Source organism: Entelurus aequoreus, linkage group LG21 (genome assembly GCF_033978785.1).
Source record: "Entelurus aequoreus isolate RoL-2023_Sb linkage group LG21, RoL_Eaeq_v1.1, whole genome shotgun sequence".
Classification (NCBI taxonomy): Eukaryota; Metazoa; Chordata; class Actinopteri; order Syngnathiformes; family Syngnathidae; genus Entelurus; species Entelurus aequoreus.
In genome coordinates this window covers 7,918,634-7,933,154 of record NC_084751.1, presented here as the reverse complement: position 1 = coordinate 7,933,154, position 14,521 = coordinate 7,918,634, and the positions used below count along the sequence as shown (strand labels likewise).

Below are 14,521 nucleotides of genomic sequence, written 5' to 3'. Positions count from 1 at the left end.
AGCCCCTACGGGGTCCGCGCGGGGACAAAAAGGCGCGTGGTGCTGCGAGCAATGGAGGGGGTCACAGTGGGCCAGGTATTTGACGCCGAGTGCATCCTCAACAAACGGCCGAGAAAGGTGAGAAATCCCCGCGGGGGGCGCTCCGTGCCGACCCTGGCCGCCCTTTAACTCTCCCCCCCGCTTTGACTCTGACCGCTTGTGCGCTATTTCCCCAGGGGAAGTTGGAGTATCTCATCAAGTGGAGCGGGTGGTCGTCCAAGTAAGTCGCTAGCCGTCCTCGGTTAGCCGCCAATGCTAAACCGGAGCGCGCACGCACGCACACACACACACGCACACGCACGCTCCCATCAAGCTAGCAGGCTTGGTCTGCAAACAACAACAATAACCTTGCAAACAACAACAATAACATGAGCTTTCCTGCCGATCAGGATTCTACCTTGGCCTCACAAAGCAGACATAAAAAGCTCGTCGTTTGGTCTCTTAGCTGTTTTCATAGCTGCTAATGATGCTAATATCATTTTAATAACACTTCCTTTCTTTAGTCTCTTCCTACTAAATGAGGCGTTTTAATGTCTTCCTTTTACGTGATTGTTGTTTAGCTGGTGCAGTAAATAGAACACTGAATATATTGTATGTCTACTTTGCTGACTTGCAAGTATTTGACATCAGGATCTTTTTGATTGATTGATTGATACTTTTATTAGTAGATTGCACAGTAAGTACTGTACATATTCCGTACAATTGACCACTAAATGGTAACACTCCAATAAGTTGTTCAACTTGTTTAAGTCGGGGTCCACTTAAATTGATTCATGATACAAATATATACTATCATCCAGGGCTGGGAATCTTTGGGTGTCCCACGATTCGATTCAAAATCGATTTTTTTTTTCAATTCAACATGATTCCCGATTCAAAAGGATTCTCTATTCCAGTGTTTTTCAACCACTGTGCCGCGGCACACAGGTGTGCCGTGAGATACAGTCTGGTGTGCCGTGGGAGATTATGTCATTTCACCTAATTGGGTTAAAAATTGGTACATTTTAAGTCTACTTTATACTTCTTTTTGTGCCCTTGGATCCTTTCCATCCTTATCCTTTCCATCCTTTGTAACTGAGCTACTGTGTGGAAAAATGTCCCTTGTGGATCATTAAAGTTTGTCTAAATCTAAAAATCTTTTTTGCAAACCAGTAATTATAATCGGCAAATAATGTGTCGGTGCTGTCTAGAGCTCGGCAGACTAACCGTGTTATACTCTTCCATATCAGTAGGTGGCAGCAGGTAGCTAATTGCTCTGCAGATGTCGGGAACATAGTTTGTCGTGATCACAATGTGTAACCGATAGCGGGAAGCAGGTAAAAAAGGTATCTAACGCTTAAATCAAAAATAAACAAAAGGTGAGTGCCCCTAAGAAAAGGCATTGAAGCTTAGGGAAGGCTATGCAGAACTAAACTAAAACTGAACTGGCTACAAAGTAAACAAAGACAGAATGCTGGACGACAGCAAAGACTTACAGCGTGTGGAGCAGAGACGTACATGACATGACAATCAACAATGTCCGCACAACTAAAACGGTCTTAATTGCCAAAACAAAGCAGGTGCGGGGAATAGCACTCAAAAGGAAGTCATGAAGCTGCTACATGGAAACATCAACAAAACAGGTGTGCCGTGGGAGATTATGTCATTTCACCTAATTGGGTTAAAAATTGGTACATTTTAAGTCTACTTTATACTTCTTTTTGTGCCCTTGGATCCTTTCCATCCTTATCCTTTCCATCCTTTGTAACTGAGCTACTGTGTGGAAACATTTCCCTTGTGGATCATTAAAGTTTGTCTAAATCTAAAAATCTTTTTTGCAAAGCAGTAATTATAATCGGCAAATAATGTGCCGTTGTTGAGTGTCGGTGCTGGCTAGAGCTCGGCAGACTAACCGTGTTATACTCTTCCATATCAGTAGGTGGCAGCAGGTAGCTAATTGCTCTGTAGATGTCGGGAACATAGTTTGTCGTGATCACAATGTGTAACCGATAGCGGGAAGCAGTGTGCAGGTAAAAAGGTATCTAACGCTTAAATCAAAAATAAACAAAAGGTGAGTGCCCCTAAGAAAAGGCATTGAAGCTTAGGGAAGGCTATGCAGAACGGAACTAAAACTGAACTGGCTACAAAGTAAACAAAGACAGAATGCTGGACGACAGCAAAGACTTACAGCGTGTGGAGCAGAGACGTACATGACATGACAATCAACAATGTCCGCACAACTAAAACGGTGTTAATTGCGAAAACAAAGCAGGTGCGGGGAATAGCACTCACAGGAAGTCATGAAGCTGCTACATGGAAACACCAACAAAACAGGAAGGGCCACCAAAATAACAGCGCGAGGCAGGAACTTAAGCACTACACACTGGAAAACAACAACAAACTCAAAATAAGGCACGACATCCTGGTGGAGTTTCATTTTTTCACCTTGTCTGCTGGTGGTGTGCCTCCGTATTTTTTTTTATTTTAAAAATGTGCCTTGGCTCAAAAAAAGGTTGAAAAACACTGCTCTATTGATGGAATACATAGATTTCAGCAGGATCTACCCCAGTCTGCTGACATGCAAGCAGAGTAAAAAGCTTTTATAATTGTAAAGGACAATGTTTTATCAACTGATTGCAATAATGTACATTTGTTTGAACTATTAAATGAAGCAAAAATATGACTTATTTTATCTTTGTGAAAATATTGGACACAGTGTGTTGTCAAGCTTATGAGATGCGATGCATTTATTTGATAAATGTCTAATGATAATGTCAATGAGGGATTTTTAATCACTGCTATGTGGAGATTGTAACTAATATTGATACTGTTGTTGATAATATTCATTTTTGTTTCACTACTTTTGGTTTGTTGTGTGTCGTGTTTGTGTCTCCTCTCAATTGCTCTGTTTATTGCACTTCTGAGTGTTGCTGGCTCGGCTTTGCTTTTGGAATTGGATTGCATTGTTATGGTGTTGCTGTGTATTGTTTTGTTGGATTGATTAATAAAAAAAATAAAAAATAGAATCGATTCTGAATCGCACAATGTGAGAATCGCGATTCGAATTCGAATCGATTTTTTCCCACACCCCTACTATCATCATAACACAGTCATCACACAAGATAATCATCAGAGTATATACATTGAATTATTTACATTATTTACAATCTGGGATGTGGGGGGGGTTAGGCTTGGTTGTTATCACTTCAGTCATCAACAATTGTATCATCAGAGAAATGTACATTGAAACAGTGTAGGTCTGACTTGGTAGGATTTGTACAACAAGTAGTGGACACAGAGAGAGAGATCAGAAAGCATAAGAAAAAGTATCTACATTTGATTATTAACAATCCGGGGAGGGTGTTAGTTTAGGGTTGAAGTTGCCTGGAGTTGTTCCTTTATTGCGGTTTTGAAGGAGGATAGAGATGCCCTTTCTTTTATACCTGTTGGGAGCGCATTCCACATTGATGTGGCATAGAAAGAGAATGAGTTAAGACCTTTGTTAGTTCGGAATCTGGGTTTAACGTGGTTAGTGGAGCTCCCCCTGGTGTTGTGGTTATGGCGGTCATTTACGTTAAGGAAGTAGTTTGACATGTACTTCGGTATGAGGGAGGTGTAGTGGATTTTATAGACTAGGCTCAGTGCAAGTTGTTTAACTCTGTCCTCCACCTTGAGCCAGCCCACTTTGGAGAAGTGGGTAGGAGTGAGGTGGGATCTGGGGTAGAGGTCTAGAAGTAACCTGACTATCTTGTTCTGGGATGTTTGGAGTCTAGATTTGAGGGTTTTGGAGGTGCTGGGGTACCAGGAGGTGCACACGTTAGGTGTGCGTTAAATGTTACATATTTGGTTTGTGTGTAAGTTCTATTCAGGTCTACCCGGTAAGGTCTATTCAGGTGTACTGGAGAGGAGGCTACGCCGGGTAGTCCAACCTCGGATTCAGGAGGAACAGTGTGGTTTTCGTCCTGGTGGTAGAACTGTGGACCAGCTCTATACTCTCGGCACGGTCCTTGAGGGTGCATGGGAGTTTGCCCAACCAGTCTACATGTGCTTTGTGGACTTGGAGAAGGCATTGGACCGTGTCCCCCGGGAAGTCCTGTGGGGAGTGCTCAGAGAGTATCGGACTGTCTGATTGTGGCGGTCCACTCCCTGTATGATCAGTGTCAGAGCTTGGTCCGCATTGCCGGCAGTAAGTCGGACTCGTTTCCAGTGAGGGTTGGACTCCGCCAAGGCTGCCCTTTGTCACCCATTCTGTTCAGAACTTTTATGGACAGAATTTCTAGGCGCAGTCAGGGCGTCGAGGGGATCCGGTTTGGTGGCTGCAGGATTAGGTCTCTGCTTTTTGCAGATGATGTGGTCCTGATGGCTTCATCTGGCCAGGATCTTCAGCTCTCACTGGATTGGTTCGCATTGGTTGAACATTTTTTGGAGGGAAAATATTGCCATAAAAAATGATGTCAATGGATTAATCTGAAGTTGATCTATAGATATTTTTGCATATAAAGTAAAAAAAACCCAAAAACATATCTTATTTTTTAACTCTTTAATGACCGAGACCCTTTTAGGTCCTCGGGACCTTTAAAGGCCTACTGAAATGAAATTGTTCTATTTAAACGGGGATAGCAGATCCATTCTATGTGTCATACTTGATCATTTCGCGATATTGCCATATTTTTGCTGAAAGGATTTAGTAGAGAACAACGACGATAAAGTTCGCAACTTTTGGTCTCTGATTTAAAAAAAAAAAAGCCTTGCCTGTACCGGAAGTAGCGTGACGACACCGGAGGAAGGACTGCTCACATTTCCTTATTGTTTACACCAGCAGCGAGAGAGATTCGGACCGAGAAAGCGACGATTACCCCATTAATTTGAGCCAGGATGAAAGATTCGTGGATGAGGAACGTGAAAGTGAAGGACTAGCGTGCAGTGCAGAACGTATCTTTTTTCGCTCTGACCGTAACTTAGGTACAAGCTGGCTCATTGGATTCCACACTCTCTCCTTTTTCTATTGTGGATCACGGATTTGTATTTCAAACCACCTCGGATACTATATCCTCTTGAAAATGAGAGTCGAGAACACGAAATGGACGTTCACAGTGACTTTTATCTCCACGACAATACATCGGCGAAACACTTTAGCTACGGAGCTAACGTGATAGCATCGTGCTTAAATGCAGATATAAACAAAAGAAATAAATCCCTGACTGGAAGGATAGACAGAAAATCAACAATACTATTAAACCATGGACATGTAAATACACTGTTAATTTCCAGCTTGGCGAAGATTAACAATGCTGTTGCTAACGACGCCATTGAAGCTAACTTAGCAACGGCACCTCACAGAGCTATGATAAAAACATTAGCGCTCCACCTACGCCAGCCAGCCCTCATCTGCTCATCAACACCCGTGCTCACCTGCGTTCCAGCGATCGACGGAAGGACGAAGGACTTCACCCGATCATCCGTGCGGTCGGCGGCTAGCGTCGGATAGCGCGTCTGCTATCCAAGTAAGTCCTCTTGGTTGTGTTGCTACAGCCAGCCGCTAATACACCGATCCCCCCTACAACTTTCTTCTTTGCAGTCTCCATTGTTCATTAAACAAATTGCAAAAGATTCACCAACACAGATGTCCAGAATACTGTGGAATTTTGCGATGAAAACAGAGCTTTTTGTATTGGATTCAATGGCGTCCGAATACTTCCGTATCAACCATTGACGTCACGCGCAAACGTCATCATATCGAAACGTTTTCAGCTGGAAGTTTGCTGGGAAATTTAAAATGTCACTTTATAAGTATTGGCATGTGTTGCAATGTTAAGATTTCATCATTGCTATATAAACTATCAGACTGCATGGTCGGTAGTAGTGGCTTTCAGTAGGCCTCTAACATTGACCCAAAATTCCCTATTGGTCACAACAAGTATTGTGTTGGTGTTGAAAATGAAAAATGTCAAAATGCTTTGGTTTTTCAGTGTGAAAAGTTTAGACTTCTCTGTCTTAAATCTCATTAATATTCACCTTTATATAAACGAGTGACTTTTGCATAAAAGTATTAGTGGACATGGTACTTTTTGCTGTGTGGAAGTATGACACGGCAGCTGCCAATCAATCAGTTTGTTGTGGTCCTCGTCATTAGCATGTGAGCACTGACAGTCTTCTGATGCCTTTTCAGGCACAACAGTTGGGAGCCGGAGGAGAACATTTTGGACCCGAGGTTATTGGCGGCGTTCAACAAGCGGTGAGTTTCCTTCTTTCCACCAATAAATTCTCCATCTGTGCTCGAATGTTTCTTTTTATTTGCGTGGTTTGTGTCGCCTTAGGGAACAAGAGCGGGAACTTTTGTTCCAGAAGAAAGGGAAGAGGCCGAGAGGACGTCCACGCAAGACCCCGGTAGTTTCCCTCCACGTTCCTTTTAAGAGTTTGTCCGACTATTGATCGTCTGTGAAATCATTGCTAGTTCTACTCCCAACCACAGGGGGCGCTACAAAACAGTGGAAGCTCCATTAACGTGGGTTCGTGAATCAAAAAGTTTGTAAAGTGAAGCAAAGTAAATATGAATAATTGGTTCCAGTCCCTATTTTAGTGAAGGTTTGTACACTTTCAACACAATATAAAGTGATATCGAGTAGGGGTGCACAAAAAAAATCGATTCACATCAGAATCGCGATTCTAAGTCGATTCATCATTTTCAAAAATCGATTTCTAAACTGTTTCATTTTTTTTTTAATGAGAAACAATTGTTAAGACATTTTTAGGCCGACTCTATTCAACCAAAACAAGCTTTTCTAACCAGTTATAAAAAAAGTTGTAATTGTTACAACAAACTAGATGAGGAATTGTGTGTGAATGCTCCAATGTGGACTGAATGTAGTTTGAATGTTGAATGGTTTGAATTTCCAGGAAAACCGGAATTGGGAAAGTGTTAGTTTGAACGTCCAGGATGAGTGGAATGTGTTGATGTTGGAATGGTTTGAAGAGGTTGAAAAATGTGGGAATTGTGGATGTTTGAAAAATGTACAATTCATTATGAATGGGGAAAATTGAAAAAAAAGTAGGTGTTATGGGAAATTTGGGAATTGTTTTTTTAAATCGTTGCAGTAGAGCACACAATTCCTGAACAGGCTGAATATTTTGAAGTAGTAACGGTATGAATCAGATGAAAATTGTGGGAATTGTGCAACTTAAAAAAAAATTCCCATTCATTTCAATGGGAATTTCCAGAAAATTAGGACATCTTGAGAAAAGGGAATTTTTAGAAAATGGTAAAAAAAACTTAAAGGCCTACTGAAATGATTTTTTAAATTTAAACGGGGATAGCAGATCCATTCTATGTGTCATACTTGATCATTTCGCGATATTGCCATATTTTTGCTGAAAGGGTTTAGTAGAGAAAATCGACGATAAAGTTCGCAACTTTTGCTCGCTGATAAAAAAAAGCCTTGCCTGTATCGGAAGTAGCGTGACGTCACAGGAGCTAGTATTCCTCACAATTCCCCGTTGTTTACAATGGAGCGAGAGAGATTCGGACCGAGAAAGTGATGATTACCCCATTAATTTGAGCGAGGATGAAAGATTCGTAGATGAGGAACGTTACAGTGAAGAACTTGAGAGGCAGCGATGGACGTATCTTTTTTCGCTCTGACCGTAACTTAGGTACAAGCTGGCTCATTGGATTCCACACTCTCTCCTTTTTCTATTGTGGATCACGGATTTGTATTTTAAACCACCTGGGATACTATATCCTCTTGAAAATGAGAGTCGAGAACGCGAAATGGACATTCAGTGCCTTTTATCTCCACGACAATACATCGGCGAAATGCTTTAGCTACGAGCTAACGTGATAGCATCGTGCTTTAACTGCATATAGAAACAAAAAAAATTAAAGCTGCAAGCAGCGTTGGACGGGTCCGCATTTTGGCAGGTGCTAGTCCTAGGTGTCCCAATACTTTTGTCCAGTGGTAGTCCTGAGTGAGACCTACATAGAGGTTTTTGTTTCGTGTCTCTACGATATTCGTACTGGGAGTTAGAGGAAGTTGTGTCTGTGTCTTTTTCCTAGGTGTCGCGGCACAGTGGTTGTTTTCTTTGAAGGCGCGTAAAATCACAGCAGCGGAGCAACTTTAGTGCTGCGGGTCTTTGAAGGCTCGTAAAACCAAAACGGTAGCACGAATCAAAACTCTGTACAGAACTTTTAATCAGAAGGGTTCAATCTCTCTTCTGTAGCAGTTTGAAGCCGACACGACAAACGCACTCTGAGCAGATAATGTTTGGTGACCGGTTGTAACAAAAATTTTGTTTTGAAGGAGGAATAGCAAACTTCCTGTTGATTTTTGCTGAAGGATGTCAATCTATGAAATGTAGGTCTAGGCAAGACCTACGTAGAGGTTTTTGTTTCATGTCTCTAAGACGTTCCTACCGGAAGTTACAAGCAGTTTTGTCGGAGTTTTCCTCGGAGGAGCAGTTTTTTTCTCTGTTTTCTTCAAAAATTATGTAGAGCACAATTTTGAGTTTTGGGGTTCGGTTTTTTTTTTAGATCGCAATTTCCACCAGTCCCGATGTGTGTGAGAAGTTTGGTGAGTTTTGAAGTATTTTAAAGGGGGTCAAATTACAGCTCAAAAAGCAAAAATGAGTGTTTTTAGTAATTTTTGGTCTTGAACGGGGAATTGCCAACTTCCTGTTAATTTTTGCCCGAATAAATAAATTAATGAAAAGTAGGTCTAAGTAAGACCTACATAGAGCTTTTTGTTTCATGTCTCTACGACATTCGTACTGGGAGTTAGAGGCAGTTTTCTTCCTAGGGGGGCGCGAGAGAGCAATTGTGATTTTTGGGGTTTGGTTTTTTTACCAAAGAGTTTTGTTCGGGTTTTTTTATGTGTGCGAAAAATTTGGTGAGTCATCATTGCTATATAAACTATCAGACTGCGTGGTCGCTAGTAGTGGCTTTCAGGAGGCCTTTAAAGGTTCTGAATGAGTTGACATGGTTGGTGCTGGAATTGTTTCCAAATTGGTCGAGAAATGTTGGAAGTAGTAACATTTTTAATTGAGAAATGGTATTACATATTTCCTGGAATTTTAGGAAAACTGGGAATTTTTCCAGTTCAAAAAACAACTTTGTTTTTTTTTCCTGATTGTTTGGAACAGCTGAAGTGGGTTGAAAAATGTGGAAGGAGTAGTTGCCAGACAAAAGGGTGGAAATAGGGCTTTGGAAAATCCTGGAGTTTTTTTGGAACTTTGCGAAAAAGGTAGTTTGAATTTCCAGGCAAGTGGAATGGTTTGAGTGGGTTGAAACATGTGGAAATGGTGGAAGTTTGACAATCGGCCAATTCATTTTAAATGCGGAAAATGTCCCGTAAAACCTGGAATTCTGGGAAATTTTTAGGACTTGTCAATAGAAAGCCTGCGATTCCCAAACAGGCTGAACAGTTTGGAGTTGGAACGGTTTGAATCGGATGAAAAATGTGGAAGGTAGAACGCGCCAAAAACTGGAGAATGAATAACAACAATAAATAGATGAATTTTGGTGTAGAAAAGCAGATGTGTGAATGTTTTGGAGCATTCACTCAATAATACTTTGTGGGAGTCTGAGTCGAGAATCGATTCTCAATGGAATGGTCACCCAAGGAATCGGATCAAATCATAAGGTGCCCAAAGAGTCGCACCCTTACTGTACAGAACTGTTTACCAAACAAATGTAACGAATGATGCATCGACTTTATATTTAATCTTGTAACGAGCCAAAACAACGACGACAAGCTCAACTGTCCTGTGCATGCTTCTTTGGTGCCCTCACAAACGAGCAGAAATCACAAAAATCCTTAACTTTAACAACCATATTAGTTTAGTTTATTATTTCTTCGGTCAGTGGTCAACAATGGTAAGGATTGGTGGGGAGGGGCCACTGAACGAGAGTGGCACTCCTCCGCTGTGAAGTAGGTCTGCTTTGGCATCTTTTTCCGGAACAGTCTGGTCTCATCACAATGAAAACGTAAGTGGTCCGAAGTTAAATCTTCCATACTTTTTTGACCTCCTTCTGCTCATGTCCAGTTAGCGAAATGGACAAAACGTGTCAAAAGGCCAAAAAAGCCAGAAAAGAAACATGCTGAGAAGTGACGGGTTAGGCTCCGCCTCCTCAACATGTTTGGGTTCTGAGGCGGACGTTGACTGCGTCGTGCTAACAGTCCGTTGTCGTCTTCGTGCTAACAGTCCGTTGTCCTCTTCGTGCTAACAGTCCGTTGTCCTCTCCGTGCTAACAGTCCGTTGTCCTCTCCGTGCTAACAGTCCGTTGTCCTCTCCGTGCTAACAGTCCGTTGTCCTCTCCGTGCTAACAGTCCGTTGTCCTCTCCGTGCTAACAGTCCGTTGTCCTCTCCGTGCTAACAGTCCGTTGTCCTCTCCGTGCTAACAGTCCGTTGTCCTCTCCGTGCTAACAGTCCGTTGTCCTCTCCGTGCTAACAGTCCGTTGTCCTCTTCGTGCTAACAGTCCGTTGTCGTCTTCGTGCTAACAGTCCGTTGTCGTCTTCGTGCTAACAGTCCGTTGTCGTCTCCGTGCTAACAGTCCGTTGTCGTCTCCGTGCTAACAGTCCGTTGTCGTCTCCGTGCTAACAGTCCGTTGTCGTCTCCGTGCTAACAGTCCGTTGTCGTCTCCGTGCTAACAGTCCGTTGTCGTCTCCGTGCTAACAGTCCGTTGTCGTCTCCGTGCTAACAGTCCGTTGTCGTCTCCGTGCTAACAGTCCGTTGTCGTCTTCGTGCTAACAGTCCGTTGTCGTCTTCGTGCTAACAGTCCGTTGTCGTCTTCGTGCTAACAGTCCGTTGTCGTCTTCGTGCTAACAGTCCGTTGTCGTCTTCGTGCTAACAGTCCGTTGTCGTCTTCGTGCTAACAGTCCGTTGTAGTCTTCGTGCTAACAGTCCGTTGTCGTCTTCGTGCTAACAGTCCGTTGTCGTCTTCGTGCTAACAGTCCGTTGTCGTCTTCGTGCTAACAGTCCGTTGTCGTCTTCGTGCTAACAGTCCGTTGTCGTCTTCGTGCTAAGTCCGTTGTCGTCTTCGTGCTAACAGTCCGTTGTCGTCTTCGTGCTAACAGTCCGTTGTCGTCTTCGTGCTAACAGTCCGTTGTCGTCTTCGTGCTAACAGTCCATTGTCGTCTTCGTGCTAACAGTCCATTGTCGTCTTCAGCTGCCAACGCCGCCCGCCGCCAAAGAAAGCCGCTCGTCGTCGTCTTCTTACTTGGGCCTGTCATCGTCGTCCGAGGAGGAGGAGGAAGATGAGGAGGATGAGGAGCGCGAGCACAAGAAGGTGAAGACCAGCCCGCGGGTCCACCCGGTCCCGCAGAAGAGGCCTCAGATCCTGCTGGCCAAGCCGGAGCCGCCACGCAAGAAGCGCGGGAGGAAACCGCTTCACCCGGACCTCAGGGCGCTGAGACAGGCCAAGAGCAGACTGCTAGCTCCGCCCCCGAGCCGCCACCAGCTGCTCCGCCTTCCCCGGGACGAGTGTCAGGCGGGGGTGAAGAAGCCGCTGCAGCCGGCCAGCTTCACGTACACGGGACTGAGCAGGACAGGCAGGGACGAGGCCGCCGCCGCCATCGCCGCCGCCCACAGCGCCGCCTTCTCCCAGGCGTCCAAAGGCTGCGCTTGGAACCTCCCCCTGCCCGCCTCCTCGCCGTCCCCCTCCCACAGCAAAGCCGGCATCTCGCCACAAAGCAAGACTGAGCTGAGGCGCTCCGTTTCTGAGTCGGGCGGCGGGCGAGGGGACGGCTTCAAGGCGACTCCGCCCCCTTTGAAACTGTCCGGGGGCTTCGGGGGAAGTCCGGCGGCCGCCAAGCGCTCGCCGCTCAGCCCGAGGCGGCAGGAGCGTCACGGCGGTCACACGGCGCCGGGCCAGCACAAATCGTCTCTTTCCAAGGCGTCGGCGACGCATCGAGCGTCCGGCCAGGCGCTCAGCCTCCGCGCGCTCAACCTGCAGAGCGTCACTAAGACGCCGCCCGGGGGCCACCAAGGGAACAGCGGCGTGGCCGTGCGCTCCAGCTCGCGTAGCGGCAGCCTGGTGGTGATCAATGACTCTCGAGTGTCGGCGGGGGCGCAGCGTCACATCCTGCCCGCGGGCGGCGGCGAGAAGGGCAGGAAGGACGTGTCGCTGGCGCCCGTCAGGCAGGAGGAGCGCAAAGCCGCCCGCAGTCTGAACGAGCTCAGCACGGGCGACTCGGACGAGAGCAGCAGCAGCGGCGACTCGGAACCGGACGCCGCCTCGTATCCAAGCAACAGCCGGCCCAGCCTCGGCGACGCCGCCACCGCCTCGGACACGGAAACGGACTGGCGGCCGGCGCGCAGCCTCCTGGAGCACGTGTTCGTCACAGACGTCACCGCCAACTTCCTCACGGTGACCGTGAAGGAGTCGCCCACCAGCGTCGGCTTCTTCAACCCGCGGAACCCCTGAAGGCGACGGCCGCCACGACACCCCCGGACTCTTTCAAACGCCAAATTTCCATCTCGGACGGCGTCGAGTTGGAAAAGAGGAAGTGACAGGCCGTCGCCTTGTGGCTCCGCCCCCTCCCCCCAGTGCCTCAGCTCCTCGTCACACCTCACAGCAGACGAGCGAGCTCGCCGTGGACGCTCCGCTCATCTTTTTGTCCTCCAGACCAAAACTCAAATGTGACTTTTGATTTGATGTCATTTGTAGTTTTTGTGTTGGACCAAAAGGTCTTCTTATTTAATACACGCTTAATTTATACTGTAAATATCTTTCTATTCATGTCCTTTTAATAAATCATAACCGCAGGAAGATGCTTCACTTAGCTTTTATGCTTCTTTAAGGACCTGCTGCACCGCCTCAGCAAAAGTGGGAGGCTTACCTCCACTTCACCAGCCGGGGGCGCTGTTTCACTGTTGGACGTCCTAAGTGAGGCTCATTTTTCTAACGTCTGCGGCTCCTTCTAAAAATATTACAGAAACGAACATAAAGAAGTGAAATAAAAGAGCAAAAAAAGTTTCAATGTTCACTAAAAACTAGAGATGTCCGATAATGTCGGCAGACCGATATTCTGGCGACCGAGCTGCCAGTGTATAACGTAAAATACCACAAGTATTTACTAAAGATGTCCGATAATATCGGTCTGCCGATATTATCGGCCGATAAATGCGGTAAAATGTAATATCGGAAATTATCGGTATCGTTTTTTTATTATCAGTATCGTTTTTTTTAATTCATTTTATTTTTTTAATTATTAAATCCACATAAAAAACACAAGATACACTTACAATTAGTGCACCAACCCAAAAAACCTCCCTCCCCCATTTACACTCATTCACACAAAAGGGTTGTTTCTTTCTGTTATTAATATTCTGCTTCCTACATTATATATCAATATATATCAATACAGTCTGCAAGGGATACAGTCCGTAAGCACACATGATTGTGCGTGCTGCTGCTCCACTAATAGTACTAACCTTTAACAGTTAATTTGACTCATTTTCATTCATTACTAGTTTCTATGTAACTGTTTTTATATTGTTTTACTTTCTTTTTTATTCAAGAAAATGTTTTGAATTTATTTATCTTATTTTATTTGATTCATTTTAAAAAAAAAAGTACCTTATCTTCACCATACCTGGTTGTCCAAATTAGGCATAATAATGTGTTAATTCCACGACTGTATATATCGGTTGATATCGGTAATTAAAGAGTTGGACAATATCGGCATATCGGATATCGGCAAAAAGCCATTATCGGACATCCCTACTAAAAACACAAAGTTGCCATGCAGACTGTTTTGTCTTTTAAACTGTCATTGCTCAAAATATAATAATGAATCAAAATCAATGTTTTGAATTATTGATCCATTGAAGACTCCATTTACTTCACATCAAATATTACACTTTGAATTTTTTTTTTTTTTTCCGGTTGTGGGGGGTGGGGGGGGGTGCATATTTTGTGTGTTTACCATAATAAAAACCCTAAGTTTTTTATGACAAAAACAACAAAACAAACAAAAAATTTTACAATTTATAATTGACAGATCTGAAGTTGTTCGAGAGATTTCAGTGTGAAAGTTAAAAAAAAAAAAAGTATTTATTTTTAACACTTTTTTTGAGTCTCCAATAATTTTAGTGGGATTATTTTAAACTGTCACTGCTCAAAAAAATAATGAATCAAAATCAATGTTTTGAATTATTGATCTATTGAAGACTCCATTTACTTCACATCAAATATTACACTTTGAAAAAAAATTTTTTTGGGGAGTGGGGGCATATTTTGTGTGTTTACCATAATAAAAACTAAGTTTTCTATGACAAAACAGACAAAAAATGTTAAAAACGTATAATCGACAGATCTGAAGTTGTTCATAAGATTTCAGTGTGAAAGTTAAAAAAAAAAAAGTACAATTTATTTTTAACACTTTTTTTGAGTCTCCAATAATTTTAGTGAGATTATTTTAAACTGTCATTGCTCAAAAAAAAAAAATGAATCAAAATCAATGTAATTAATTATTGCCACGTTTAAGACTCCAATGACTTCACATC

The 14,521-nt window shown here is 43.8% G+C and overlaps 1 protein-coding gene across 1 annotated transcript; it reads left to right on the top strand.

Moving 5' to 3' along the window:
• LOC133638273 (chromobox protein homolog 2-like) lies at positions 1–12,786 on the top strand. The gene is made up of 5 exons (XM_062030709.1): positions 1–117; positions 216–259; positions 6,188–6,253; positions 6,336–6,405; positions 11,181–12,786. The coding sequence occupies exons 1-5, from the start codon at positions 52–54 to the stop codon at positions 12,435–12,437; spliced, it is 1,503 nt and encodes a 500-aa protein (XP_061886693.1). The 5' UTR covers positions 1–51; the 3' UTR covers positions 12,438–12,786.
• Positions 12,787–14,521: the final 1,735 nt, after the last annotated feature.

Coding starts and splice junctions, on each gene's coding strand:
- LOC133638273 (XM_062030709.1), top strand. CDS start 52: ATGGAGGGGGTCACAGTGGGCCAGGTATTTGACGCCGAGTGCATCCTC. Junction 260..6,187: donor TGGAGCGGGTGGTCGTCCAA/GTAAGTCGCTAG, acceptor ATGCCTTTTCAG/GCACAACAGTTGGGAGCCGG. Junction 6,406..11,180: donor GACGTCCACGCAAGACCCCG/GTAGTTTCCCTC, acceptor TGTCGTCTTCAG/CTGCCAACGCCGCCCGCCGC.